This window comes from Scomber japonicus, chromosome 18 (genome assembly GCF_027409825.1).
Source record: "Scomber japonicus isolate fScoJap1 chromosome 18, fScoJap1.pri, whole genome shotgun sequence".
Taxonomy (NCBI): Eukaryota; Metazoa; Chordata; class Actinopteri; order Scombriformes; family Scombridae; genus Scomber; species Scomber japonicus.
The window spans coordinates 1,508,400-1,535,877 of NC_070595.1; the positions used below are offsets into that span (position 1 = coordinate 1,508,400).

Genomic DNA, 27,478 nt, shown 5'->3' on the forward strand with positions numbered 1-27,478 from the left:
ATAGAATGACTGTACCATCATCACACAGCCAAGTCTGGACCATCATCTATAAATCTACACATAATGTCCATTTACAGCTCTTTATTGTTCAGCTTTACATAAACAAATACAAACATATGCCCACAAACAAGCTCTAAAAGTACATACAGGCTTTTCAAACACATCCCATCATCACTGCAACAAGGCAACAGGCTCTTGTTCTTCGGGCTCAACTAACATGTTACTGTAATGTTCTTGCCCTTATTTCCTCCCACAAATTCAAAATAATGTGAATATTTCCACAAAGTGAATGCTTACCCCACTAAACTGCCGTACACACACGTAGTGATATGACCATAGCATGTAGTCAGGTGTCTGCCTGTCTGCCAAAAAAGTAGTAACGTTGTGAATTTGTGGTGGATTTTCTTATGAACTAAACAACTGAGTACTTAAATTGCAGACCTAACTTGTTAGATTACTCGTTATATCAACAAAGTAATCCAAATACTCTAACCCCCAACAGTGTTACCCCCAACACTGCTTATCATACATCAATCCAGCAAACTTATCTCCAGTTGGTGTTATGGTGAGGTGCCAGGTGGAATTTTAAAATAGTGCATTTAGCTCACTGCTGATGCTTTGATACTTTTTCGAGTTTTACACAAGATTAGTTTTCATGAGAACTCTGTAAACTCTGGAGGAGCTATGTCAAGTCTGAAAATAAGTCTTATGATGCCATAGTGATGTCATCAAGGTTATCTCATCTTGGGCTTGTAGACTATACATTTAGAGCAGAAAGAGTACCGGCAGGGAATCTAGTGTTTTTGGACTTTGACCCATACTAGAGCCTAAAAGTCTTAATATGAGTTCTTCATGTAGACACTATTTTCTGTCAAAGTTTTGGTTATTTCACATGACAGATTTTTGTATTTGTGTTTTTCGGCTGAGATGTTCTCACTGGTTTCCAGTTGGCAGATCATAGTCCTGAAAGAGGACTTTAAAACACAGATCATGATTGCTCAACATTTGAATCAAACTCTGATGACAGTTAGCAGGTTGTTTTGTTTTTGTGATAAATATTTAAATAAATATATTATACTTATGTACAATTGTTTCTGAACCTTAACTGAGTATTTGATTCACTCATGAATATTTTAATAGGAAAAACTGACAGATCCAATCTTCCCTTTTTGAGGAACAAATACATTGACAAAATATATGGAACACTTTATTTTTCTTTTATTAGATATAAAAGTTAGTACAAAGATGCTGCTGCTGCTGATTGGACTCTTAGCTGTATAATAGCTCTAAATAAAACCCACTGAGAGAGCTTTTTGGACCTTTCCAGCCTCCTTACCCAGAGCAGTTAGGGGTGCCTGCTATATTTCCCCTTTGCCTCTGCCCCTCTTATGTCTATTTATTTATTTATTTTGGATTGTGGAGATTGGAGTTGGTTGGTAGCTAGCCCACTGCCTGCATGTCAACATGCACTAATATGGATGTTTTTGTTTTATTGTGTGTTTGTCTGTTTGTTTGTTTGTTTGTGTTTGCATCCTCTGCAGTGTTGTTTACCAGGATGGATTTTATGGTGCAGATATTTATGTAAGTATTATTTACTGGTATGACATTGCATGCTACACCACCATCTCTGGTGTCTGCCCTGTTGCTATGCACATGCAATCCCCAACCTTCCATATTCATACATGGCTTCACCTCCAGCTTGGGGAAGCAGATAGTTGACATGTCACAGTTTGGAGTTCAGTTCATGGTACCAAAAAAAGAGTAGACTAGATAAAGTTCTTTACAGGTGAAAACATGTAAATATAGAAACACATATACCAGCATCATAGTGAGAAAATGAAGAGACTTTAAAAGTGGACAAATGACTTGGAAGCAATCTCTGTCAAATTGTCAGTAATTAAAGGGCCACTATATTCAGGCTTTAACTTCAGGGCACTGTTTTCACACCGTTCACTCATTTCTTTGTTGTGGTGCATAACTTTCAGTTATATTTACAAGTCATGATGCAGTTAAAGCAGAGACTATGTGTGAGAATGCATTATTTTAATGTGAGAAAATGAAATGCAATCATCTGTAAACTTGTCCCAGTAATGCCTGAGAATAATTGTATAATAATAACAATGACATGATAGCAATATGGCTCTGAGACTACAATGCATGTTACATTTCAATATACATGACAAAAATAAAATTACAAGAAAAACGTGTAGAAACTGGTCCTAGCTTGTAAGCAACTAAGTCAATACACTGAAAAATAACATTGTTGTGTAGATGGAGTGACTAGCATGTATTTAAATAATATAGTTTTAAAATACATTCACGTGACAAAATAATCTTGACACGCAGCCCACCTACTAGCTTTATTCCCCCATCATAACAAATGTCTCAATATGGGGAGGTTATGACTAAAAACATAGAATCATAATTTTGCACTACTATTCTGAAAGCCAGATGCCTAGCCTAAACATCTGGCTTTATTCTATAAACATGAACATACATCTTATTCTGCTTCACCTGTTTGTTAAACAAGCTGCCAAACAAACATTCACACAGGAAAAGTGCAGCACCAATGTTAGTTAGTAGGTTAAATAGTAAATTAGCTGCTCAGCTGCGGCATTGTATGTAATTGTATAGAAATACGGACAATGTGGCTTCATTTCCTACAGTTACGCAAAAGTAAAGCCAAAATATCCCCTTTTTTGCCATCTTGCATGTGTGATGTCATTTGGATCCAGAGTTAGCACGGGGGTCGGGGGGATCATCCTACTGCCATTCCCTGGTGGCTGGCTGCACTATACGTCATAGTGCAGCCAGCCACCAGGGGATGGCAGCAAGCCACCAGGGGGCGACAAGATGTTTTGGCTTAACTTTTAAGGGAGCTAAAACACACTGAATGTCCTGTATGAATGAATGAATGACTGAATTAATGAATTAATGAGTAAATAAATAAATGTTAATATATTAAGAACATTTAGGGAGAAAAGTAATGGTAATAAACAATTAAAAACAAAACAAAAAATGATGATAGGTGGGTATGAATGATTTGCTATACATACATTTATGATAACTTTATTCTGTCATGGACTGTTTACTGGTCTTCAAGGTTTTCTTTCGTATATACACCATTAAAATCACACCATCATTGTAACTTTCGATATTGACACTCTAGATATTCATTTGTAAACCAGTGCTGCCTGCAATGTGGCATGAAGTGTAGTGAAGCATAGAAACTTGCAGAATCACTGGCTTAGTCCTTTAACTGTCATTTTAAAAATGTTCAGCAGTATGTAGCCTACTTACTGCAGTGAACAACACAACTGCAATCACCCACGGTGGAGGCCTCAAGGAGATTGCAGATTAATGATGCTGCGTGCGTGCATGTGCCTGTGTGCGTGTGTGTATGTGCGTGCCTGCGTGCCTGCGTAGAGGAGGTGCTTCAACAGCTCCCATAACATTGGACCTGGTTGCCTCCCCATTAGCCTTGGCCCCTAAGAAGACTTAGTCATAGCCCCAAGATACAAAATGCTTGATTTATAAACATAACACAGAGTTGCTACTCATGACAATAACACATTTTTCCCAATTATTTACATTAGGCCTGGTCTCAGTCCGGTACACAGATATTTAATACTATGTGGCTTCCATCAAAACAGCTCCAGCACCCTCAGCAACTCTTCCTGTGACTGTGTGCATGGTGCTTTTACACTAAAAGGCTTTAAGTAAGGGCATACTGTCACCCTTTCCTGTTGGCTTTTAATGTGATATGAGTAAATCATCAGACCTCAAAAACATTTATCTTGATAAATATTTAAAAACAATAGAGCCTCTCATTTAATCTTATATGTGAATGAAAATATAAATAAATAAGCTTAAACATCAAACTTCTCTTTTTTTTTAGTATAGCACCTTTTAAACAGATGAGTGAAATTCAAAGTGCAACTGATGATAAGACAAAACAATAATAGACTAATGTACACAAGAAATAAAACTTATGAAATGTAATAAAAGCAATTACATAGAATAAACAATAAAATAAGACAATAACAAACACAATAGTTTTAGTCTTTACTTTTGAACAACTAAAAGACTCATACCAGAGGATCTGAGGAGCTGAACTGGTTCATAGATTTCAAACATATAAAAAAGTAGGTTGGCGCAAGACCATGAAGTGCTTTAAAGACAAATCTAATAATTTTGAAATCAACATTGGAAACTGACTGGCTGCCGGTCTTTCCGGAGAGAAAAGCTGTACTTTAGCAATATTTTTCAGATGAAAAAGCAGAAAAAAAGCAGATTTGGAGATATAACCCCACATAGCACTAAAGTTTGGTTCTGAGTCAAGCTGGCTCATGGGAAGTCCTGGAGACATACTAGAGACACTAAGATTTGCCCAAATCTAAGTCCTCGCCATCAAGCCACTGAAAAAACCAATGGCACTGTCATCTAGAAACTGACCAGCAAAGGTCAGCAGCAGCTCTTCTATACACCATCTGCACATATATATAATTATGGGGGTTGGAATGGCCTTTTTTTTCTTTTTTTTAACCCTGTCTTTATTATTAGGAACAGGCCTTAAAATAATCACGTTGTCCAGAAGATTCAGACATTATTTGATTACCAGCTTTGATGTAGGTTCAAGTTGAGAATGTTGTCTTTAGTCATTGAGAACTGCAGTGTTGTGCAATTAGGCTGTGCCACAGCATGAGTGTGAGCCTGCCACTTTGTTGCCAAGAATACTGAAAGTCAAGGAAGATGGATGGACAGAGGGAGAGGAATCCTGCTCAGCCTTTATTTCCTTCAGTGAATACGCAAATGTGATGGATAGCAACATTCCCTGCATGAGATTGTGTGTGGAATGGTCAAACCTTGACCATATGTTACCAACTGTTAACTCTCCTTTCCAATACAGTGTACACACACCTACACACACATGCATGCAGAGCTGTGGGGTTGCCTTTAGTCACTCAGTCAGGATTGACAGTCCATAGTGGCTGCTGAACAACATGGTCCAACCTGTTCATCTTCCTGCCATGGACCATCATCACACGTACTAAGTATCAGTTACTCAACGCCACAGTTTATAGTGATAATAATAGATCGTTGATGTCAGGAAGGACACTCTCTCAGCCATGGAGTGTGGAAGGGTGGAAGGTGAAATGATGTGAGAAGTGCTGGAGTTGTCAGTGAGTCTGGTAGAGAGAGAAATGGCTTTTGTTTTATGATAAATTAAAGCAGTGGTTGTAGGCCAGCTGCCACTTACGCACAAGAGTCTGCTGGCTTTCAGTGAAAACAAAGACTCCAACTCTGTGATGTCCAGTGTACACATGTTGGCCACCTAGAAATACATTTTAAAAAGACTCAAATATGATTAAAACTCAATGTCAACTATGTTCCACACTGCAAAAGTCAATAGGAAAAATAAGTCTTACCTATGGTGGCAAAGAGAGCTCAGTACACTGAAACTTCAGCAACTAATAGCAAATAGACAAAACACTTTCACTCAAGACTATAAAGGCCTAAATCAAGTCCCAAATCAAGTAGTGATGGGTAGACCAATTTTCACAGAATGATTACCTTTAAGTTGATACATGTACATTTATTGAACCTTCTGAGTTTTGATTATTTTAGCAAAATATGGCATCAGTTTCTCTGTGACACTCCCCTATAGTACGTGCACTTTCAACAGCTAGTACTGAATGCCTCCTTTCATCCAACTCCTCTGCTGTTCATTTCTCTGTATGCTGACTTTTATCCAGCATATGCTTATATGCACAAAGCAGATACATGACAGAAAAGCACAGTAGTCAGAGTTCTCTTGGAGTGCTGTCTTAACCTTGTTAACCTCTGAGCCTCAGCAAGGCACAAGCTTGAAAAGTCTGAAAAAAAACATAACAAAAGCTGTTCCTTCGATTCAAAATCTCTCAAATTAGACAAGAGGATGTGTTGAACAGCTTTCTGTTGGGGGTTTAAATTACTACATGTTGAAATAGCCACTGAATAAATATTGAGTTTGTTTAATAGCCTACGTCAACTATGAATAAAATCAAAGTGAGGTACAATCATGGCCCAGCAAAATGTGCCTTACTTTTCTGAATTATGTTTTTTTATTTCATTTTTAGCTGCTTCCAAATACGTTACACCACCTTTTCACCTGTATTCTACAATATTAAGTGAGGTAAGTTAAGTCAGTGGAGTAGTGTATTAAAACTTAAGCATTGACTCGGGCAGCAATTTTCTCCCATGCTGCTTCTCTCTCCTTAGCGTCTGCAAGTGTTACTTTTTGTGAAAGCTGTAGTTCCAATGAGGTGACGTATCTCAAGCTTGTTTTCTCAGTAGTTGCTATGGTGAATCAAAGTATCGGGGCTCCATTGATGATAGCTTTTTATAGCGGTGGTGCACACGCCAAACTCACAAGGTGAACATACTCAGAGTTGATTGAACTAATTCAGATCAGCTGGGGCCTGTTTCAGAAAGCAGGTTTAGTGAAAACTCTGAGTTAGTTAACCCTGAGATGAGGGAAACTCTGGTTTTTCGGTTTCACAAAGCCAGTTCAGCTTAACTCTGAGTCAGTTACCCTGGCAACATACTCCGTGAACCTAACCTGCTCGCTGGCAGGTTTTCTTCAACTAACCCTGAGTTTCTCCTCCTTTTTAGTTGAAGCCTGCAGACTGAAGGAGATGTCAGACATGGTGTGTCCTTTTCTTAAAGAGTCAGTTAATATTGAAGCACAAATACGAAGCACAAATCTCCGTCAAGGTGATCAGACCCTCCTAGAATGTTTTATCATTCTCTGATGATGTTCTGTTTGAGTGTTTCCATTTTTCTGTACAATCGATAATTTATCTGAACAATATTCTCAGCCCCTGACGTATCGTCTGTACGACACCACATGGACATGCTCTCAGTTCAGAACAAGTTCTCTGTTCAAGTTCATGTTTCCAAGGCAACTGTCTGTCGGGCTGTCACAAATGCAATATTTGAAGGTGATTGATAGCCAAGTGGTTACTGCTCATGCTTCATAGTGACAGTGTTGCTGGTTCAATACCAGTGAGGAACTTTTCTCTCTCTCTATACCAGCTACTGTTAAATTAAGGTGAAAGTGCCCAAACATAAAACTAAATTTGACTATTGCACTTTCAAATAGACAATATTAAATACTGGCAGTGTTGGGATGGCTGAAAAATTGACTTTCTTTTTTGCTTAGAAGATTTCATCAACTACTGAAATATATATAAAATGTTGAATGTAGCATTTAAATGCTGTTTAATGAGGTAGGGCAGGCTAAACAACACCACAATTGCTTGTAATCAATACCTTACTTGTTTGAGCTATATTTTTATATTTCATATTCAGTTGCTGCCAAGTAGGCCTACGTTTTGTACCTGTTGGGGTCTGCATGAATGTTAAATGTGCCACGCACACATACATACACAGAATATAAATGTTGAATAAGTCGACCACTCGAGACAAAATGTTTCTCTTTTTTTTCATTAATATTCACTGTTGACTGTCTTTTCTTAAATATATACTCATCATCTGCATGTATTCATTAATATTTCTAACTCCTTTGGGGAGAAGTAGGAGGACTGAGCCCTTTGTTTCTGCTGTTGTCATGATGAATCATGTTATCTGTGCTCCATTGATGAGGGCTTGGTATCTCCTCATGCACGAGCTTCACTCAGAGTTACTTTGACTCAGAGTTGATTGAACTAACTGTTAACACTTGTTCTGAAACCGAAAGCTCTGAGTTTGACAGCTCAGAGTTGGTCAACCTAGAGTTCAGGGTTAGACTCAGAGTTTGTTGAACCTCCTTTCTGAAATACCCCCCAGGTTGCACAGTTGAATTGAATTGAATTGAATTGTATTTACTTATTAAAAATACCAACAATGCACACCATATCATGAAGACATTAAAAACAAACATACACCAACACCACACAACATGAACCTGTTAAAAAGTGTTGTAAAATAATAATAATAGCAATAAAGATAATAATAACAATTAAAGCTGCAAGCAGTGATGAACGGGCCCTCACCCCCCCATGCACCGCCCCGTACATGCATGTCGGTGCATGCTGCACGTAGACTTCTTGGCACCCGGGCTTTTATTGAACATTGTGTGATGGGGCTAAGTCACATTGCCTGTGTCCTCTAGGTGGCGCTAGAGATCACCCACCAATTATATGTCATGTTGCAGTGTATGATGTGGAGAACACATCCTGTCAATTTCATATAAATCGGATAATCTTTGTCATATGAGGCTGACTTCCTGTGTCCAGTAGGTGGCGCTGTGTATATGACACAGTATTGACACATAGATGTGTTCAGGGCGGGACCCTCTACATGCGTGATCAATTTGGGGTAGATGGGACAATGTGTGTAGGAGTTATAAGGACTTCCTGCTTCATGGCGAAGCACCGAAATTGTCCGCACAGCCACGCCCAACAGGAATAAGTCATAAAAAATATTCTGATAACTGGTCTTATGTCTCAGCTGAGTCAATTTCAGGTGTAAGTACTTAAGATTACGGGAGTAATTAGTGAAAGAATGAAGCACGTGACTTCCTGTTGCCAGTAGGTGGTGCTATGACTGTCACTAAATATGAGACTGTACATGTGTTCAGACCAGGACGTTGAACAAGTATGAAATTTGGAAAAGCTCAGACCATGTGGAGTCAAGTTATGAGGGTTTGAAATTTCATGGCGAGACATCGAAATTCGCCGCATCCCCACGGCAACCAGGAATGACAAGCGAAAAAGCTTTTAGTAACTTTTCATCTCCAATGTCTCAAGATGACTTGTGTGAATTTGAAGTGGATGGGATGAAATCTCTAGGACTAGTTCGTTCAAATATGATGCCAAAATCGGCACCAAAACCGATAATTTGATTCAAAATGGCCGACTTCCTGTTGGTGTTAGGGTATGTGTCCAAGAGATTTTTTGGTGCGTCTTGACATGATGTATATGTGTACCGAGTTTCATTTGTCTATGTCAATCTGTGGCGAGGGGCTCGATTTTATTGATTTTGCAGGGGGCGCTAGAGAGCCATTTTGCCACGCCCATTTATGCAAACCATAAAATATCAAATTTTTCATCTCCAATGTCTCAAGATGTTTCTGAACAAATTTGAAGTTGGTCAGATGAAATCCCTAGGACTAGTTCATTAAAATATGAGGCCTGGAAATGACCATAAAACTCACCAAAATTGAGCATTTTTCCCAAGATGGCTGACTTCCTGTTGGACTTAGGGTATGGGTCCAAATGGTGTTTTTGTGCGTCTGGAGATGATACATAAACCTCTAGAATTTCATTGTTCACTGTTGGTGTTAGGGTATGAGTCCAAGAAACTTTTTTGTGTGTCTTTACACGATACATATGTGTACCGAATTTCATTTGTCTATGTCAATCTGACTTGAGGGGCTCAATTTTGTTTCAATTTTCAAGGGGGCGCTATTGTATCCAGTAGGTGGCGCTATGGAGTTGACACAGTATTGATGCATAGACATGTTCAGGGCAGGCCCCTCTAAATGCGTGATTAATTTGGTGTAGATCGGAAAATGTCTGTAGGAGTTAAATCCCTAGGACAAGTTTGTTAAAGTATGAGGCGTGGAAATCGCCAAAATCGCACATATTTTTCAAAATGGCCGACTTCCTGTTGGAGTGACTTCATGGGTCCCCCAGACTTTTTTGTGCATCTGGACATGATACATATATATACCAAATTTTGTTCATGTACGTCAATCTTTCACATTTTTATATTTGTTAGGGGGCGCTATTGAGCCATTTTGCGACAGACATTTTGGCGGACCATAAAATATCAAATTTTTCCCCGGTCTGATGTGCATGCACATTTTCGTGAGTTTTGGGGCACGTTTAGGCTGTCAAAAAGGCGTTTGTTTTGTATAATAATCTCTGCAGATACAATAGGGCCTTCGCACTGTATAGTGCTTGGGCCCTAAAAAGCTGCAAGAGACTGGGTCCAGGAGACTTTTTTGTGTGACTTCACACAATACATATGTGTACCAAATTTCATTCATCTACGTCAATCTAGAGGGAGGGCTCAATTTCCTTAATCTTCTATGGGGTGCAGTACCCCCATTTGGCCAGCAGTTCCTGTTTAATGGCGAAATGGCAAAATTCCTCACATCGCCACAAAGCAACTAAATCCCTAATCAAAGAGATTTTAAATTTTTTTCATCTCCAATGTCTGAAGATGTTTCTGAGTGAATTTGACGTTGGTCAGATTAAATCTCTAGGAGGAGTTTGCTCAAATACGATGCATGGAAAATGCCAAAATGGCGCCAAAAACGCAGATTTGATACAAAATGGCCGACTTCCTGTCGGAGTGAGGGTTTGGGTCCAAGAGACTTTTTTGTGTGACTTCACACAATACATATGTGTACCAAATTTCATTCATCTACGTCAATCTGGAGGGAGGGGCTCAATTTCCTTAATCTTCTATGGGGTGCAGTACCCCCATTTGGCCAGCAGTTCCTGTTTAATGGCGAAATGGCAAAATTCCTCACATCGCCACAAAGCAACTAAATCCCAAATCAAAAAGATTTTGATAACTTTTCAACTTCCAATGTCTGAAGATGTTTCCGAGTGAATTTGACGTTGGTCAGATTAAATCTCTAGGAGGAGTTTGCTCAAATGCGATGCCAAAAACGCAGATTCGATACAAAATGGCCGACTTCCTTTCGGAGTGAGGGTATTGGTCCAAGAGACTTTTTTGTGCGTCTTTACACAATACATATGTGTAGCAAATTTTCTTTGTCTATGTCAATCTGAGCCGAGGGGCTCAACTTTTTAATTTTCTAGGGAGGATATGGGTCCAAGAGACTTTTTTGTGCGTCTTTACACGATACATATATATACTAAGTTTTGTTCATCTATGTGAATCTGCAGGGAGGGGCTCAATTTTGTTAATCTTCAACAGGGTGCAGTACCCCCATTTGGCCAGCAGTTACTGTTTGATGGCGAAACGGCAAAATTCCTCATGTCACCAAAAAGCAACCAAATCCCTAATCAGAAAGTTTTTGATAACTTTTCATCACCAATGTGTCAAGATGTTTCTGAGCTAATTTGAAGTCGGTCGGATTAAATCCCTAAGAGGAGTTCGTTAAAGTTCTAGGCGTGGAAATCGCCAAAATCGCACATATATTTCAAAATGGCCGACTTCCTGTTCGAGTGAGGGTATGAGACTTTTTGTGCGTCTGTACATGATACATATGTGAAACAATTTCGTTTCTCTATTTCAATCTGAGTTGAGGGGCTAAAATAAAAATAAAAAAAATTTCAAGGGGGCGTTATTGTATCAAGTAGGTGGCGCTATGGAGCTGACACAGTATTGATGCATAGACATGTTCAGGGTGGGACCCTCTACATGTGTGACCAATTTGGTGTAGATCGGACGATGTCTGTAGGAGTTATAAGGACTTCCTGTTTTTTGGTGGAAGATCGAATGGCGAAAGAAATTGTCAGTGCCGCCATGCCCAAACCGGATCCCTAATTAGAAAGTTTTTGATAACTTTTCATCTCCAATGTCTCAAGATGTTTCTGAGTGAATTTGAAGTTGGTCGGATTAAATCCCTAGGACAAGTTCGTTAAAGTACGAGGCGTGGAAAACACCAAAATGGCGCCAAAAAACCCAAATTCGATTCAAAATGGCCGACTTCCTGTTTTAGGCAGGCTATGGGTCCAAGAGACTTTTTTTGTGCGTCTTCACATGTTATACATATGTACCGAATTTCGCTTGTCTACGTCAATCTGAGTCGAGGGGCTCAATTTTTTAAATTTTCTAGGGTGCGCTATTGAGCCATTTTACGGCGCTCATTTTGACGATCCTTAAAATATCAAATTTTTCGCCGGGTTGGGCATGATTGCAAATTTTGGTGAGTTTTGGGGCATGTTTTGGCTGTCAAAAAGACATTCGTTTTGTCAGATGAATAATAATAATAAGAATCTCTACGATTACAATAGGGCCTTCGCACTGTATAGTGGTTGGGCCCTAATAATGAAAAGAAGAAGAAAATAAATACTTGAATTCACAGTGCACTCATTTTACATTCAGTGTCTGTATAGCATAAGGGATAAAGACCTCTTATATATCAGAGTTTTCATTCAAATTTAGAGTCTGGTGGTGGTGTTTAGCTCAGTGGGTAGAGCACCCGCCCCATGTGTTGAGGCTACAGCCCTCACTGCAGGCGACCCTGGTTTGAATCCTGTGCTGAGCGGTCCTGTTCTGCATGTCATTTCCCCCTCTCTGCCTCCCATTTACTCTCTCTCTCTCTACTATCTACATTAAAGGCAAAAAAGCCCCCAAAAATATACTTAAAAAAATAAAATTTAGAGTCTGATTGTTTCTCATTTGCAGGCGTCAAGGAGCCACTATCAATATGTGGGAGGCTCCTGGAACTTCTGGGAGAGTTGGGATTTTTTTATTTTTTTATTTATTTTTTTTATTTATTATTTTTATTTATTTATTTATTTTTTTTTTTTTAAATAGCCTCGTTACTCCTATTCCATTTCGGCTTGTTTTCACTCCAGCTTGTCATCGTTCAAAAACACACCCACACAAAAAAAAAAAAACTTTAAAAAAAATGTTATCTGAGCTTATATTATTGCTATATGCGATATTTGTAAGAAGCTTGAGAGCCCCAGAGAGCAACAGCGCCCCATATAATTGAGAAACATCTCAGGGCAGTTAAACAAGCATGAAGAAGAAGCTCAGCTATTGAGCCAGCACAACCATTTGCAGCTCAACCAAACACAAGTCAAACACCGAGCAACTGATTGAGCCAACTCGCGGAATAAACCGTCAAAGAAAAATCCAAACTTCCCACTGTAAATTTACAAATTATGTCTTACCTTCGCTGTTTTTATGGTTAAAAGTTGTGTCTGGTCACATAATATTCCTAGTAACAGCTACTCCAATGTCTCTGGATCATTTTGAGTCTATTCAAGCCAGTTTCCATTTATTTACATGGCATGGAGGATGAATAGCAGATAGCCTGCCTCATCGTCCTCAATACGAACACACGGCCATTGTCTCCATCTAGTGGTTGAACTGTGCTATTTTGACAGATTTAGCCAACTGCACTACTTTCTATCTCATCCCAAATTTTTCAACATAACATTTTAATATAATTTTTTTGGGGAGGTGGGGTAGTGCACTATAGGCCCCTGTGATGGGGCCTAAGCTTTTGTCCTTAATGGCATTTTTCCCCATACATTACTTTTACTTTTATACTTTAAATAGTTTTGAAACCAGTACTTTTACACTTTTACTTGAGTAAAAAGCTTGAGTTGATACTTCATTTTCTAGTTTTCTAAGTATTTTTAAACCCTAGTATCTATACTTCTACCTGAGTAATGAATGTGAATACTTTTGACACCTCTGTGTGAGAGGGGTAGTGGCCAGCGGCTAGAGTTCCCTGGTAAAATCAAAATGGTGATGTATCATTCTTTTAGACGGGCAAGTAGTAAACATCCTACTTCGAGAGAATGGTTTATTCACTCTTGTTCAGTGAGTGTAGCTGCCAAGCTGTCTGGATTTGAGTCCGATTCAATCACTCGTTCCCTCATATGAGCAAGTTTGACTGAATGGTTTATTTGCTCTGGTTCAATGAGCAGCTACCAGGCTGTCTCGACTCAAGACACTCATTGATGTCCTTGTTTGGTCCCACTTCCTATGTTTTGAGTGGTTGTACCACCGTAGCAAGCACTGTGAACACTATCCTATGATAAGAGTGAGTGGGCATGGGCAGTATGAGTGGGTACATTTAGGGATTCAGGAGCACTCTGTACATTTAACAAACTAAAATCAAGAACAACAAGTCTAAAGTCAAGTCTGAGTTCTACATTTGTTTTACATTGTGTCAAGTCCTAAACAAGCCCTCATTTTGTTATAATTGTTAAAGAGTAACTGTTAATTTAGTACATTTACAAAAATGACCAATGCTCTTTGAAGTTTGTATTCATTACTTTCACACAGACCCGGCCCTAACCAATGTGGCGCCATAGGCAAGATTTTAGGTGGCGCCCCCCTTGCATCGAAGTAAATTCCACTGCTGGTGTACATACTCACAAGAAACTGAATAGCTTTATCTTGGACATTCTTTTATTTAAAGAAAGCAATTGCCCAATCAAAATACTTAGAACAAATTAGAAAGAAATACAAAACAATATGATATGAATAAATGAAATGTAATATAAATAGCTTACATAAAGTATAAGATTTAAATACCCACAAAATAAAAAGTGTAAACAAGTGACATGCTGCTGCATCACTTCTGGGTGGTGCTGCTGAGGTGGAGGCAACAAGAGGAGCGCTTGATGCTGTAGGTGGCCCAAGATTTGCAGGGGTGGGACTGAGAAACCTCAACAGCGCATCTGAAGAGAGAAGAGGAGTATGTGACACCAGTCTAATAATAAATATGATATGATACATAATATGATTTCAAGAATAAAATGAAATGAAATAATATAAATGAAAAATCTAAGAGATACATGCATGATGTTCACTATACTGTACATGTATAATATACAATGTACTTTTTTCTGATATGCAAACTATATAAGATTCAATTTTATTGTCATTACAACAAAATGCTGATTAGCAGAATGCAAAGAAGTAGTAAACTGCAGTATAATATAGAATGTGGGAATGCTAAATTATGCTAGCTATAACATGAATTATGTGCACTTTAACACTGATGTAAAGTTTAACACTATAAACACACTTTAGACAATATGAACTGTAACACAACATACAGCTAGGCTTACAACTATAATAAAAGGGTGGAAAAGGAATAGCATTTTGATTGACTATTACAAGCAACGAAAACCTTAGCTAACCAGATGTTAATAAAAATGCTGATTAGATCTAATATTTACACATTTCCCAGAGGAAACCCAGCGAGCACAAACCCTAATTTCAACGTTTGATTTCCGGTTAAAAACAGGTTGATATGAGGTCTGAACGTCTTTTCAATCGTCTGAAAACGGTTACAACATCAACGCGTCACAAAACACACATTTGTTTGATGTCGGTTGATAATTAGCTCAGTTGTAGCTTTCTACAGAGATTGTATTGATTATTTTGACGTTTTTTCTATAAATGAGAGGAGGTGAAATGACGTCTAAACAAAACGTAATTTCAAAGCATTTAATGTTGAATAAAATATCATAAATATGAAACTATATAGGCTATCTCTGCACACTAAATAAACTGGGAATTTTCTATACAGCAATTCCCGGTGAAATATGGTTTATATGTGAAAGTTGAATAAACGTCTCCATATAGCCGGTAAAAAAAAACGTTCACTTTTCAACCAATTTTCAACGTCTTTTCAACCAAAATGTGCTTGCTGGGAAGTAAGGTGGGAGTAGTTACATTACTATTTTCCATAACAACTTAGGCTCTTCCATAACATTAACTGGCGTTAAAACTAACAGTTTAACAACAAACCATGTTATGCTTATGGTTAACGACGTTATTGTCGTTCTGCAACACACACATAATGTCATGACATCATCTTGATTGTAACATTACCTCTGTCTTTGTCTCGTTTTTCCTCCTCTTCTTTTCTTTTTTTCCTCCCCTGGGCACCAGACAGTTTGGGACGTTATGACATATTGTTGTCGAGCTTGCCTTGGGGTCACGTTAAAAAACGACCATTCTCCCCCAGGTAGCAGGTACAGTCTAATTAGTGGGGGGGGGGGGGGGGGGGCGTCTTAGGAAAGTAACGTGTCATCATTATTATTATTAGTATTCCTATTTAACAGGCTTTGCTATGCAGTTAAATTAATGTGGGCTTATTATCATCATATTAAGACATGATACCAAGTAGTTTTAAGAATAGTGGAAGTTACATTTTTTTTCTTCCCCCATTTGTGGCGCCCCCTGGATGGACGGCGCCCTTAGCATTTGCCTATACTGCCTATACCACGGCCGGCCCTGCTTTCACATAAACTTTACATAATTTGAAAGCAAATTGATCCCTTGTAATCTACTGTTGCGGATTATGGATCTTAAAGATATCGAAAATAGCTCTCGTAATCAGGGGCACCACCTTCGTAAGAAGGAAAAGATTTTTACTTAATTGGTTGTTTGATTAGCCAATTAATAAATCAATAAATCATAATAATTAATAAATCAATACATTTCTGAATCAGTCAAATATCTAAAGTTCATGGCTCTACGGTTCAATAGATCCCCTGTATCACTTCAAAGAATAGACATACACCATTGATTGAGTTTTATGGATTTTATTAACTACACACTACTAATAAATGATGTATGAATGAATGGAATTGGAATATTAAAGTGTAAAAGGAGCACACTGGTGACTGAGGGATTCAATGTGCTAACCATGCAATCCTAACACGACTAGTTAAAGTGCAAACCTTTATTGAATGTAATTCCCTTATTCTACCTCTCATTTCCTGTATGTCCCTACTGTCTACTCAACAACAAAGGCAAACACAATACTCCCAGAAGTATTCAACTAAATAAGTACACAACCTAAAAATCTGCAGTTTATTTTCCAACAAGTCTTTAACAAATCACAAGTGCTGGTGTATTCATCATTTTCTAGTGACCCTAAGGCTGCGTTCAGACTGCAGGCAAATCTGAGTCAAATCTGATTCCTTCTCAAATCTGATTTTTAGGCCTGACTGTCCACACTGTTTTTAGCAAGTGTCCAAATGGGATTTGGCTCTGTTCAGACTGGGCCACATTAATGACCAGTCTGATGTTGCTGTGGCAACATTGTCAGAGTGGAGGCGTCATCTAGCGTGTATTGTGTGATGTCATATAATTGCCACAGCAACAGCAACAACAAACCCTCGAGCTTCGCTTGAACCGAGCCATCTCCCCAAAGATTAAGAATATGGTTTGGTCCTCTGTCCATGGACTGATGTTTTCGACGTCCTCCGTTGCCTCCAGTGATATCAGCTAGCAACAACAACTCGAATAAGCTCGAGTCTGGTGTCGCATAGAGTGACGTAACGTAGAGACATAGAGAGACATCACGGACAATCAAATCCGATATGAGTGTTTGAAGCTGTTTAGACTCAGACACATCTGTCCAAATGAGATTTGAAACTACCTCCCAAAGGTGGTTTCTATCTGGTTTGCAAAAATCGGATCTCATGTGATTTATGACTGTTCGGACTTCATAAGAGCCATCTGGTTCCAATGTAGATGGGCTAAAAATCGGATTTTGGCTTGCAGTGTGAGCGGCCTAAGTAACCTCTATGTGTTTTACATGAAGCATATCTGTATTTGCTTGTGTTTCCTATACGCTGTGTCTGTTTGTGTTGTTGTACATAAAGTGTGGCAATAAGGGTTGTTTTTTTTTACAATGATGACATGCAATGCACTATTCCATGTTTCTTAACATGTTAAAGAAAAAGCAAACAACATTGACTTATTCTTAGTTTATTATGTTGGATGTGTTACACATCAAGTAGACACAGATAAACATTTGGCATCATGTTTTTAGCCTCCTGATGAATGTAAGTCTAACATTCCCTCTATGTTTAGCTCTGGTTTGGTCTTTACCAACACCAGAAAGAATATCTGTCTCTTTAGCTGCTAAATGTCCCACTATGTTGAACTGTGACAGTCTGCTGTGCTGGTGTTCACTTTCTTCACTGCACAACATTTCATAAATATTCACCTCTTTTGGCAGTTAAAAGTATGTATAATGTGTATGCCTCAAATTTTAGTTTAAAACATTCCTAAATTAAATGAAGCTCAGTGTTCATGCAGGTCATATAAGTCATACAACCCAGCTGTAATCAGCTGACAGACATTGATTGAATCAGCATGCCTCATCAGTCATACACCAATCAGCCATTCTCACAACAAGGTGGTCTATTTAAATATAACTGCCACCTACACCTATCCTTGCTACACCAATGCATTCACTGTCACTGCTGCTAGCAAAGCTTACCACCAGCACCCAAGCCTCCACCTTTCTGGTTCAGGGTCCCATCATGGCTCCAGGGTCAATCTGAACTCTGCATAGGGGGGGGATTGCATTGTGCTCCATGTTTAGCTACTCCAGGGAGCATGTTGTAGCCACAGTGCCAAGCTAAACTGTATTTCCATTTGTTGCAATGAATGGATTGTCCTCTGATGATGAAATAACAGTTTTGACATTATGTCAAATACCTATATGCATTGTGTTTTAGAGATATATCTATCAATATATATCTATCCAATATATCTTAAAAATGCAAAGATTAATTTCACCATTGGTGTTATACGGTAGCAGTCTAGTGTCATCAGGTGATTTGATGAAGCTGAACACAGTCAGTGGCTGTGTGTAAAGGCACTGCAGTGGTGCTTTTCATACAGTATATACATCTGTGGACAGCAGATACTGTAAGAACTACCCACATTTTATTTGTTAATGCAGACCCCAGAGGTATACTTTTCGTCATATCTAATAGGTGCTTTATTTCCAATTTTTAATAACTATATCAATCAATTTGTTCCTAATGAATCCATAACATTGTTTTCTCTTTCTGTTTTTAATTTTGTTTTTTTTTTGTTTTTTTAAATACCAATGACTCCCAGGGGACCCCAGTCAAAAGCACTCAATTACAACCATACAGTGTTAATAGACTGAACTATTTATTCTTACCATTTATAGAGTTCACATTTTCCTTGGGTCTGATTCAAAGTAGTACACTCTCTGGTGGGTAGAGGTACTCAGTCAGTCATTCTGAAGGAGACAAATTTTCCTCAATTTTTCAATCACACAAAATTTTTGATTTACACAACATACAAATTCAATAGTAGCTTTCGTAAAATAATAAGTCTGTTTTTTCAGATGACATGAAACACATTTTTTATGTGACATGTGTCATATGACATTTTTATTATGACATAATAAATAATAATTCGAGAAGAAATAAGGTTGTTTCTTACAGTAATTGGTACGATGAGGGTTAACCACATTAAATGTTATTTTTTTGTGCTGATTTTGGTTAGAGATTGTTTAATTATTTTAAAATTATTCATACTTAGTTTTTTTTAAAAGGTCATGTCCCTGATTTAGATTACATAAGTATTGAGAATGGAGCTTTAATTGGATAGTTTTTTTGATAAGGTTTTTGCATTTTATCAGTATCTTCCTAAAGCTGGTTTAGAAGCACAAAAAGAAACATATGATTCATTCCTCACACTCTTTTCTAGAAGGATTACAGACAGTTGGTTTATGAACTGTCTGTATCACATATAAGCTGTTTGGCCATAATGGATGTAGATTTAGTCTTGTTTGCATTTATGTATTGTCTCTTGTGCTATGGGAGCTATGTTTGTTTGTTTGTTTGTTTGTTTTTATATTTGATGTTTTTCTTGTGTGAGAAATCTCACAAAGCGATATTTGTGCAAGGTTTATGTTTATGTTTGGATGATATTTATGGATTGTGCTGTTATGATGGTGGGTTAATACAGAATGTTTAGTTTGTTGTTAGTTAATGTGAATAATTCTGTGAGAGATGGGTCATGTAAATGACCAGACGTGAAAATGAAAGATTCATTCATTCAATAACAGCTTCCTGCTGCTGCTGGGGAATGTGTGCCATAGAAACAAACAATTAGATAAAAGAGGCTTAAAGGCTTTGTAGAGCTGAGGAGAACTGCATCATATGTTATAATTCTCTGTGTGTCATGTCTCACAGTGTCATATTCACATTAGCCTATACAAAGTCATTTGATTGATGCTTCTAAAAAATATTGTTAGTGTACAATAGTTATAATGTTTGCTGTGCTTCTGTTAATGCAACTGTAGGAACTCTGTAGCTAGAGGAGGGAAGTGATCTTGTAGGTCTGAGACAGTGCGGGATTCACTGAGTTTGACATACATGCAGCACGGGGGTGGGTTTTTGGGGTTTAAGCCCCAGATCTTTCATCAAAAGCCCCGGATCTTTGTTAAGCTTTTATTTTTTAAGTCATCCTCGGACCGATTAACGGCTCAGGAACATATCAGCCTATTACAGGGAAAATAAACTATCCATCAATCATATCCCTATTATAAAGAAAACCAAAAGAATGAATGAAATTTGCCACGCTGGACAAAACTGCACCGCCAACTAAACAGGTTGAACACAAACATTTACATGGAGCCTAGTGGTGCCCCCTAGCGTCAGTCTGCTGTAGCTTCAGTCACAGTCTGATCTCTCTTAGTCAATGAGTGTTCATCAGTCAGAAAGGACATTAAAAAGTTTTTCAAGAAAACTCCATCCAGCCATGTCATGTTACCAACCGCTGCTGTAGCATCATTCAGGTTGGTGCTAATGTAAAGCTCATTTTAGAGCCTAGCCTGGCTGCCCTCGTGTAGGCTAATGCTAACGCTATGGCTGAAATTATAATGAGAATTTATTAAATATCTCTTGCAGTGAAAATAAAACCTTATCTAGCAACATTGGATACCAGTCTTGGTTATAACCATTATAATGTCAAAGAAGTCATCATAGGCCACTGTCTGGCATGATGAAGTGTGAAGAGATAAAGTGTTTTGTTATGTTTTTTATAGTGAGGTGAATTGAGTGAGAGTTTGTAATCATCATTGTTTATTCACTCATTTTATCCAAGTTGCAGCGGAGCTGTGATGTAGCATGAATACCTTTTTCAAAGATTCAAAAATGTTCAAAGATATTGTTTAGTCATTACAGTGAGGCAATGATATTTTCTGTTTTTATGGTGTGGTGATTTGAGTGACAGTATGTAATCATTGTTCTTTCACTCAATTTGTTCAATATAAAGCAAAGAGCTGTGATGTAGCAAGAATACCTTTTCATAACTTGCATCTTTTACTCTTTTCATTAAATCATTTTGCATTGCACTAACAGCCTCTCAATCCCTCTATTTAATGTTGATTGATTAACATGACAAAACAGCATTAACAATAGTCATACTCATTTAGTGAATGAATACAAAATGAAACTGAACAGGGATGTTGAAGAGTAACCTTGAATGTGTTTAAGACTTTATATAAGAGCTATGGTTTGTTCTACATTAGCTAAAATGAATTTTATTTATTGGACATTGCCACCTAGTGGAGAACACATGCAACAGCATGAAAAAGGTACCTGAAATTACTATTAGGGTCACATGAGAAATAGTTTTTTCCTCGACGAGATTACACTCGACATGATGACTTTAAAGTCAACACTTCAACATTAAACTCAAAATATAATAATTTTTTTTTTTTAATATTATGCCGACTTTAATCTCAGCGTGACGACATTTAAGTCGACATGTCGAGATTAAAGTCGAAATTTCAACAATAAAGTTGGCCTGTCATGTCAGCTTTAATCTCGACAAAACTAGGCGAGAGGGCCAGCGCTCCTCAGATGCTAAATCCGGACAGTCAGCCTCAGACGCAATCGGTTGGCCCACGAAAATGCTTTGTGTAGATGAATTGGTAAAACTGTACTTCAGAACCGGTTTTAGCAACAAAGAAATTCTCGCTCTTTTAGCACAAAAAACACAATGTTATCATACGTGTGAGAACGCTGAAAAGGTTGTGCCGATAACTGTGTCTTTTCAGAAGGATAAACCATACAAATTTGGAGGAAGTGGTTGCATTGTTGCAAACTGAAAATGCAGATGCAAAGATATGGATGGTTACACCTGCATGCAGTACAAAGACATATCGAGAATAAAGTCGACATGTCGAGATTAAAGTCGACATGACATGCCAACTTTATTGTCGAAATTTCGACTTTAATCTCGACATGTCAACTGGCATGATATTTCAACTTTAATCTTGACATTTTGAGTTTAATGTCAAAGTACTGACTTTAAAGTCGTCATGTTGAGTTTAATCTCGTCGTGGCCCTAATACTCTGTTATATGAAATAAACATACATGAGTGCTTTCAGTTCCAGTGAGCCACCTACTAGGCCTTAATTAGGCATAAGCACTAACCCTAAGCACTAACCCTAACCCTAACCCTAACCCTAACCCAATTGATAATATAGTAACTTGAATGTATTATATTTAAAGTCTAAACTTTGCGATTATAAGTCTATTAAAAGTCCCCTAAAGCCACTATTTAAGGGGTTGTTTTTTAAAATGTTCTTTGGCACCGCCCCTGGTGCTGACATACTCTAGTGTTAGTGTTTTAGCGTTGCTTTCCTCCCACATACACAAAAAGGACACTGGCATCAAAATACATGAAAAAATAAAGAACAAATACACGTATGAAAAATGAGAACAAAACAATTGAGTCAGATTTGAATTGAGTGTTAAAGTTTCTCTAAACGTATACATAATCAAACCCAAAAACATGTAAATCTATCATATCATGTAAAACACATTTCACATGATAATAATGTGAAAATTCACATTTTGGTTGTTGTGATTTATTCAAATGTGATGAATTCACATACTGTATATGCATGATGTTTTCTAACAACATTATATGTCTTAATCTATTCATTTTTGTTTCTTGATCCAAGCGTGTATGTATGTATTTACATGTCTGTGTTATGAGACACTGAGCTGCTAAAAGATATTTAGAATTTATTTCACAGTTTCCTTGGTAGAGAATAAGTCATGAGACAGGTTTTAAAATGATATCTATTTTTGGTAACATCTATATGAAGATAGGACACATAATACTAGATACAAACAATGATTATCAAGGTGTAGTGTTGGCAAGTCTGTTTTTAAAAAGTGTATTATTAACACTAAATCTTTACTATTTCTCTCTTGTGTGTGTGTGTGTGTGTGTGTGTGTGTGTGTGTGTGTGTGTGTGTGTGTGTGTGTGTGTGTGTGTGTGTGTGTTTCTAGGGTGGTTACGCTGCCTACAGATATGCCCAGCCTACTGCTACCACAGCTGCTGCATACAGTGACAGGTAAGACACTAAGGGCCAAATCCACAAAAGGGCTTTTGCGGCTGCTAAATCTGTGCAAATGAGAAATTTGTTCAAAAAGTTTATCTCGGACTTTCAGCTACTTAAAAATAAAAATGCAGCACTGATGGAGCTCAGGATTCATCCATAAGGGCTGCTTCATTACAGACAATCCCAACATATATACCTGCATCTAAGTGTAACAGCTGACGTGTAGATGTGTAGCAGAGCACAGAATATTAATAACTGTCATATCCTGACCAGTCTGGTGTTAATGAAGTTACTGCTACTGTCTGGCATGCATGAATGTGCACAGCTGTTTTCTCAGTTTGGATACTCACTTACTATTTTATTAACTGTACGATACTGCAGCCAGCTGTGACACACAGCCAGCTGTGTAAAACAAGCTGAACATCAGTAATGTTGTTCTTGTGATACATTCAGTGACAGCAGAATAACATTATTGTAAGATTCAGACATTAATATATCATGTTTCAGACCTGTGTGGGTCACATTAATAGCTATATTCTGACATTTGACATTTCAGTAGATTATTATGAAAGATGCGAAATACTAGAGAAGTAAAAGAAGGAAAAATATGAAAGTTGATTTGTGATTGTGAAGCTCTGAGTGTGCCCACGTCTGTTAATTAAAGGCATGAAATTTTAGGCTTTTGTGCTCTCTGCAGTTTCACTATGGTCCAATCTGTGAAATGTTGAGGAAACCCTGAAACTCTGCTCACTCAGGCAGATGCCAGACAAGGGGAAGTTGCAAGCAGTTGCAAAACTTTATATCATATCATTAGTCAAAAATCTTTATATAGATAGGACCCTAAAACAGGGCTGATTGTGGATACAAGTGCAATCCATTGAGTTTGGCCCTACCTTTATGAAGTCACAACAACTGGCACAAACAGATTGGCGGTTCATTCAAATGAAGGAGTGTAAAGACAGTTGTAGTTTTTGTATTTTTGTTGAAATTTGGTCATAAACATTGTGCCAAAAACAACCGTCTGAGGATCTATTTGTGGTGCAATTGATGCTTTGATGATTCTATCAACAAGATCAAACTAAATATTTGCTGCAGTCATGTTGCTTAAAATATACCATAAAAACCGGTGTATAACACTTTTTTTTCATTTAAAAGTGAGATGTTGGATCTGGATATGATTATACTACCTATAATATATCACTGGTATACATGACACACCGGTGTATGAGGCCGTCCACACTAAGAATGATAACTATAACTATAAATATAATGATGTGAGCATCCACACTTATAAACTATAACGTCCTATAAACTATGACGTCCTATAAACAACGTGCACGTGTTGCACGTCCCAGCTGTTTCAGCAGCTAATGAAAATAGACTATTGATGAGCCGTTAATGCTGTATGTTGTGTGGAAAAATAAAAAATAAAACCAGACGAATTCACTGATTCAGTGTGTTGATCAGAAGTATTTCAGACACTAGTTGCTGTGATGTTTCAGTATTTTCAGACCAAACTGACCCGACAACAGATGTTGAAGCGCAATGCGAAAAAACTCACTGTTTTAATTGTGTTTCAAATTAAAGTAAATTGAAAAAGTTTTGGAATATAAACATGTGTGTTTATAAATGAATAACTAGTGGTGCATTCAAATAAACCAGTCTTTAATAGACAAGTGTTTTTCTCAGCATGACACCCCCCAGAATAGACTGTGTCTTATACGCCTGTTTTTGCGGTAAATAATTATGTGGATAAAACACCAACATAAAGAAAATAATCATAATGTTGTTAAAACAGGAAAGTCAGTATATCAGTGTATTGACCTATGAATGAATGTGGTTGATTCTTACAATATCTTATGTCTATACCTGCTTTATACTGTATGAAAAGCTTCTCTTTCAGTTCATTAAATCCCTGCACTATTTGAATGCAGCAGGACAGATATGTTGATAAATCAGCAGCCTCTTTGAAGCATCAGAGTACAGTGATGACTCCAGGCTGCTGCAGTATAACCACACACACACCTCTAAACACATCATCATCTGCTGGCTAATCCATAGAATAGAATAGAATAGAATAGAATAGAATAATCAATAAATAAAATAAAAATATAAAAGAAAACAGTTAACTATTTAAGAAACATATATACAATAGGGCACAATCAACAATGATTAAACGTGTGCAAAAAGTCCAAGTTCTTAAAGGGGCCAGTAGTGCAATGTGTGTGTAAGTGTGTGTGTGTGTGTGTGTGTGTGTGTGTTGATTGAGAGAGAGGGGGCATCAGTGTGTGAGGGGGGTAGAGTTCAGAAGTGTTACAGCTCTGTGGTAGAAGGTGTTTTTTCGTCTTATTGTGCGGACACTCAGTGTTTTGTAGCGCCTTCCTGAGGGCAGGGAGGTAAAGAAGCAGTGTCCAGGGTGTGTGCTGTCTCTGATAATGCTCTTAACCTTCCGGATGCAGCGGGTCTGGAAGATGTCATCTGGTCTGGGGAGCTGAGTGCCGAAGGTCCTCTCTGCAGTCTTGATGATTAGCTGGAGAGCTTCCCTGTTCTCTGCTGTGCAACCAGAGTATCATACTGTGATGCAGTATGTGAGAGTTGACTCAATGGCTGACCTGTAAAAGCTCACCAGCAGCTGTTGTGGGAGGCGTGCCCTCTTCAAGCACCTCAGGAAGTGAAGCCTTTGAAGTCCTTTCTTGGCTGTCACCGTGGTGTTGATGGTCCAGGTCAGGTCATGGCTGATGTTGACACCGAGGTACTTGATGTTCTGCACAACCTCCACTGTCTCACCATTGATGGTGATGGACAATTCTGTCTCCTCCTGAAGTCCAGGATCATCTCCTTTGTCTTTGCTGCATTGAGGATCAGGTTGTTTTCTCGGCTCCAGCTCACCAGGTTCTCTACCTCTGTCCTGTAGGCGGCCTGGTCATTTGACGTGATTCTGACTACCACAATGGTGTCGTCTGCAAACTTTAAAATGGTGTTGACCACGTGGGTGGGTTTGCAGTCAGGAGCGTAGAAGGAAAAGAGGAAGGGGCTCAACACACAGCCCTGTGGTGCACCGGTGTTCAGGGTGATGCTAGAGGAGACCTGTCTCCCCATGCGCACAGTCTGTGGTCTGCCAGTGAGGAAGTCCAGGACCCAGCTGCTCAGGTGTGTGTTGAGGCCCAGGTGGTCCAGCTTGGTGGCCAGTTTATGGGGGTTTAGTGACACTGCATCCTCAGTCGACCTGTTAGCTCAATCTCAGCGTCAGGGATGTTCAGATTCAGCCAGATTTCAGTGAAGAAAAAAGCACAGCTAGTAATCCTGTTTGAGTGAAGCCTCAGTCTGAATTCCTCGATCTTGTTGACAATTGACTGGGTGTTCGCTATACACAAAGCAAAGCTGGTCGGTCCGGCAAGCTCTTTAGCCTAGCATGGATGCCAGCCCGCTTACCCCTCTCCCGTCTCCGTCTGCGCTGCTTGCTGCTTGCTGCTTCGGCTTGTAATCCAAGCAGGCACCGATGTGCGGAGCAACTCCTCCAGTATGAAGGATGGTGGAGGTGGAATGTAGTTTGTGTTCTGAATGTTCAAGATGTGCAGTCTGTCGGAAGTTATGTAGGCCGCTCCCAGTTGAAGGGAAAAAGAAAGCATTACAAAAAACACTAAAAACACAAACACAACAGCTCCGAGACGCTGCGACTGTGCACGACAGCCATCTTGATGTCAAGGGGAGGGAGCATCTTAAAGTGGAGCCACCAGTGCCAAGCAAAACTGTATTTCCATTTCTTGCAATAAATGGTTTGATAAATGATATAAGAGCAGCATAAAATTGCAGGTCTTATTGTCCTTAGGGCATGCTACTGATTTGTTTCATCTGGCTTCACTGATAAATATAATTGGTTATCATCTGCATAACCATGGAAATGTATGCTGTGTTTCCAAATAATATGACCTATAGGAAGCATAGGTGAATAGTATTAGTCCAAGCATATTATCCCCTGAAGCTCCATGTCTAACTCTTGCATGCATGGATGATTCATCGTTATCATGAAATCAATCTGATGAATAGGACTTAAACCAGCTTAATGCAGTTCCTTTAATGCCAGTTAAATGTTCCTCTGTAAAAGGATGTGATGGTCAATGGTATGAAGTGCAGCACTAAGTACAGAAAGAAGTCCTTTGTCCAATGCAATTAGGAGGTAATGTAAAACATTCACCAGTGCTATATTGCACTCTAACATCCTTTAAACTACTGTTAGATAGAAAGTCACACAAGTGCTTTCTCAAGGATCTTAGAGAGAAAGGACAGACAGATCTAGTAAAGAAGTGCAATCTATGAGACAGATAGAAATCATTAAGGTTCAGGAAGGCCAATAGGAGAAAAACAATCTAAATATACAACTTACAGTTTTGCAGCTGTTTCTAAGGTTCTTGTGAATTTTGTCTTTAGTAGTGAAAATTTAATTATTAAAGAAGCTCATGAAGTCATTAGAACTGAAGCTATGGGATTAAAGGGATCAATAGAGTTATGACTCTTTGTCAGCTAGGCCAAAGTGCTGAAAAAGAACATAGGGCTGTTTTTATTCTCCTCTCTTAATGATGGCAGAACAAAGGGCCTGTCTGTATGT

At 38.4% G+C, this 27,478-nt stretch overlaps 1 protein-coding gene across 1 annotated transcript in view; it reads left to right on the forward strand.

The window, feature by feature from the left end:
* rbfox1 (RNA binding fox-1 homolog 1) overlaps positions 1-27,478 on the forward strand; it is a 172,666-nt gene that overhangs the window by 129,689 nt on the left and 15,499 nt on the right. Inside the window, exons 9-10 of the mRNA XM_053339295.1 lie at positions 1,542-1,581; positions 22,820-22,884. Of these exons, the coding sequence (XP_053195270.1) occupies positions 1,542-1,581; positions 22,820-22,884 (105 nt within the window). The remainder of the gene's footprint in view (positions 1-1,541; positions 1,582-22,819; positions 22,885-27,478) is intronic.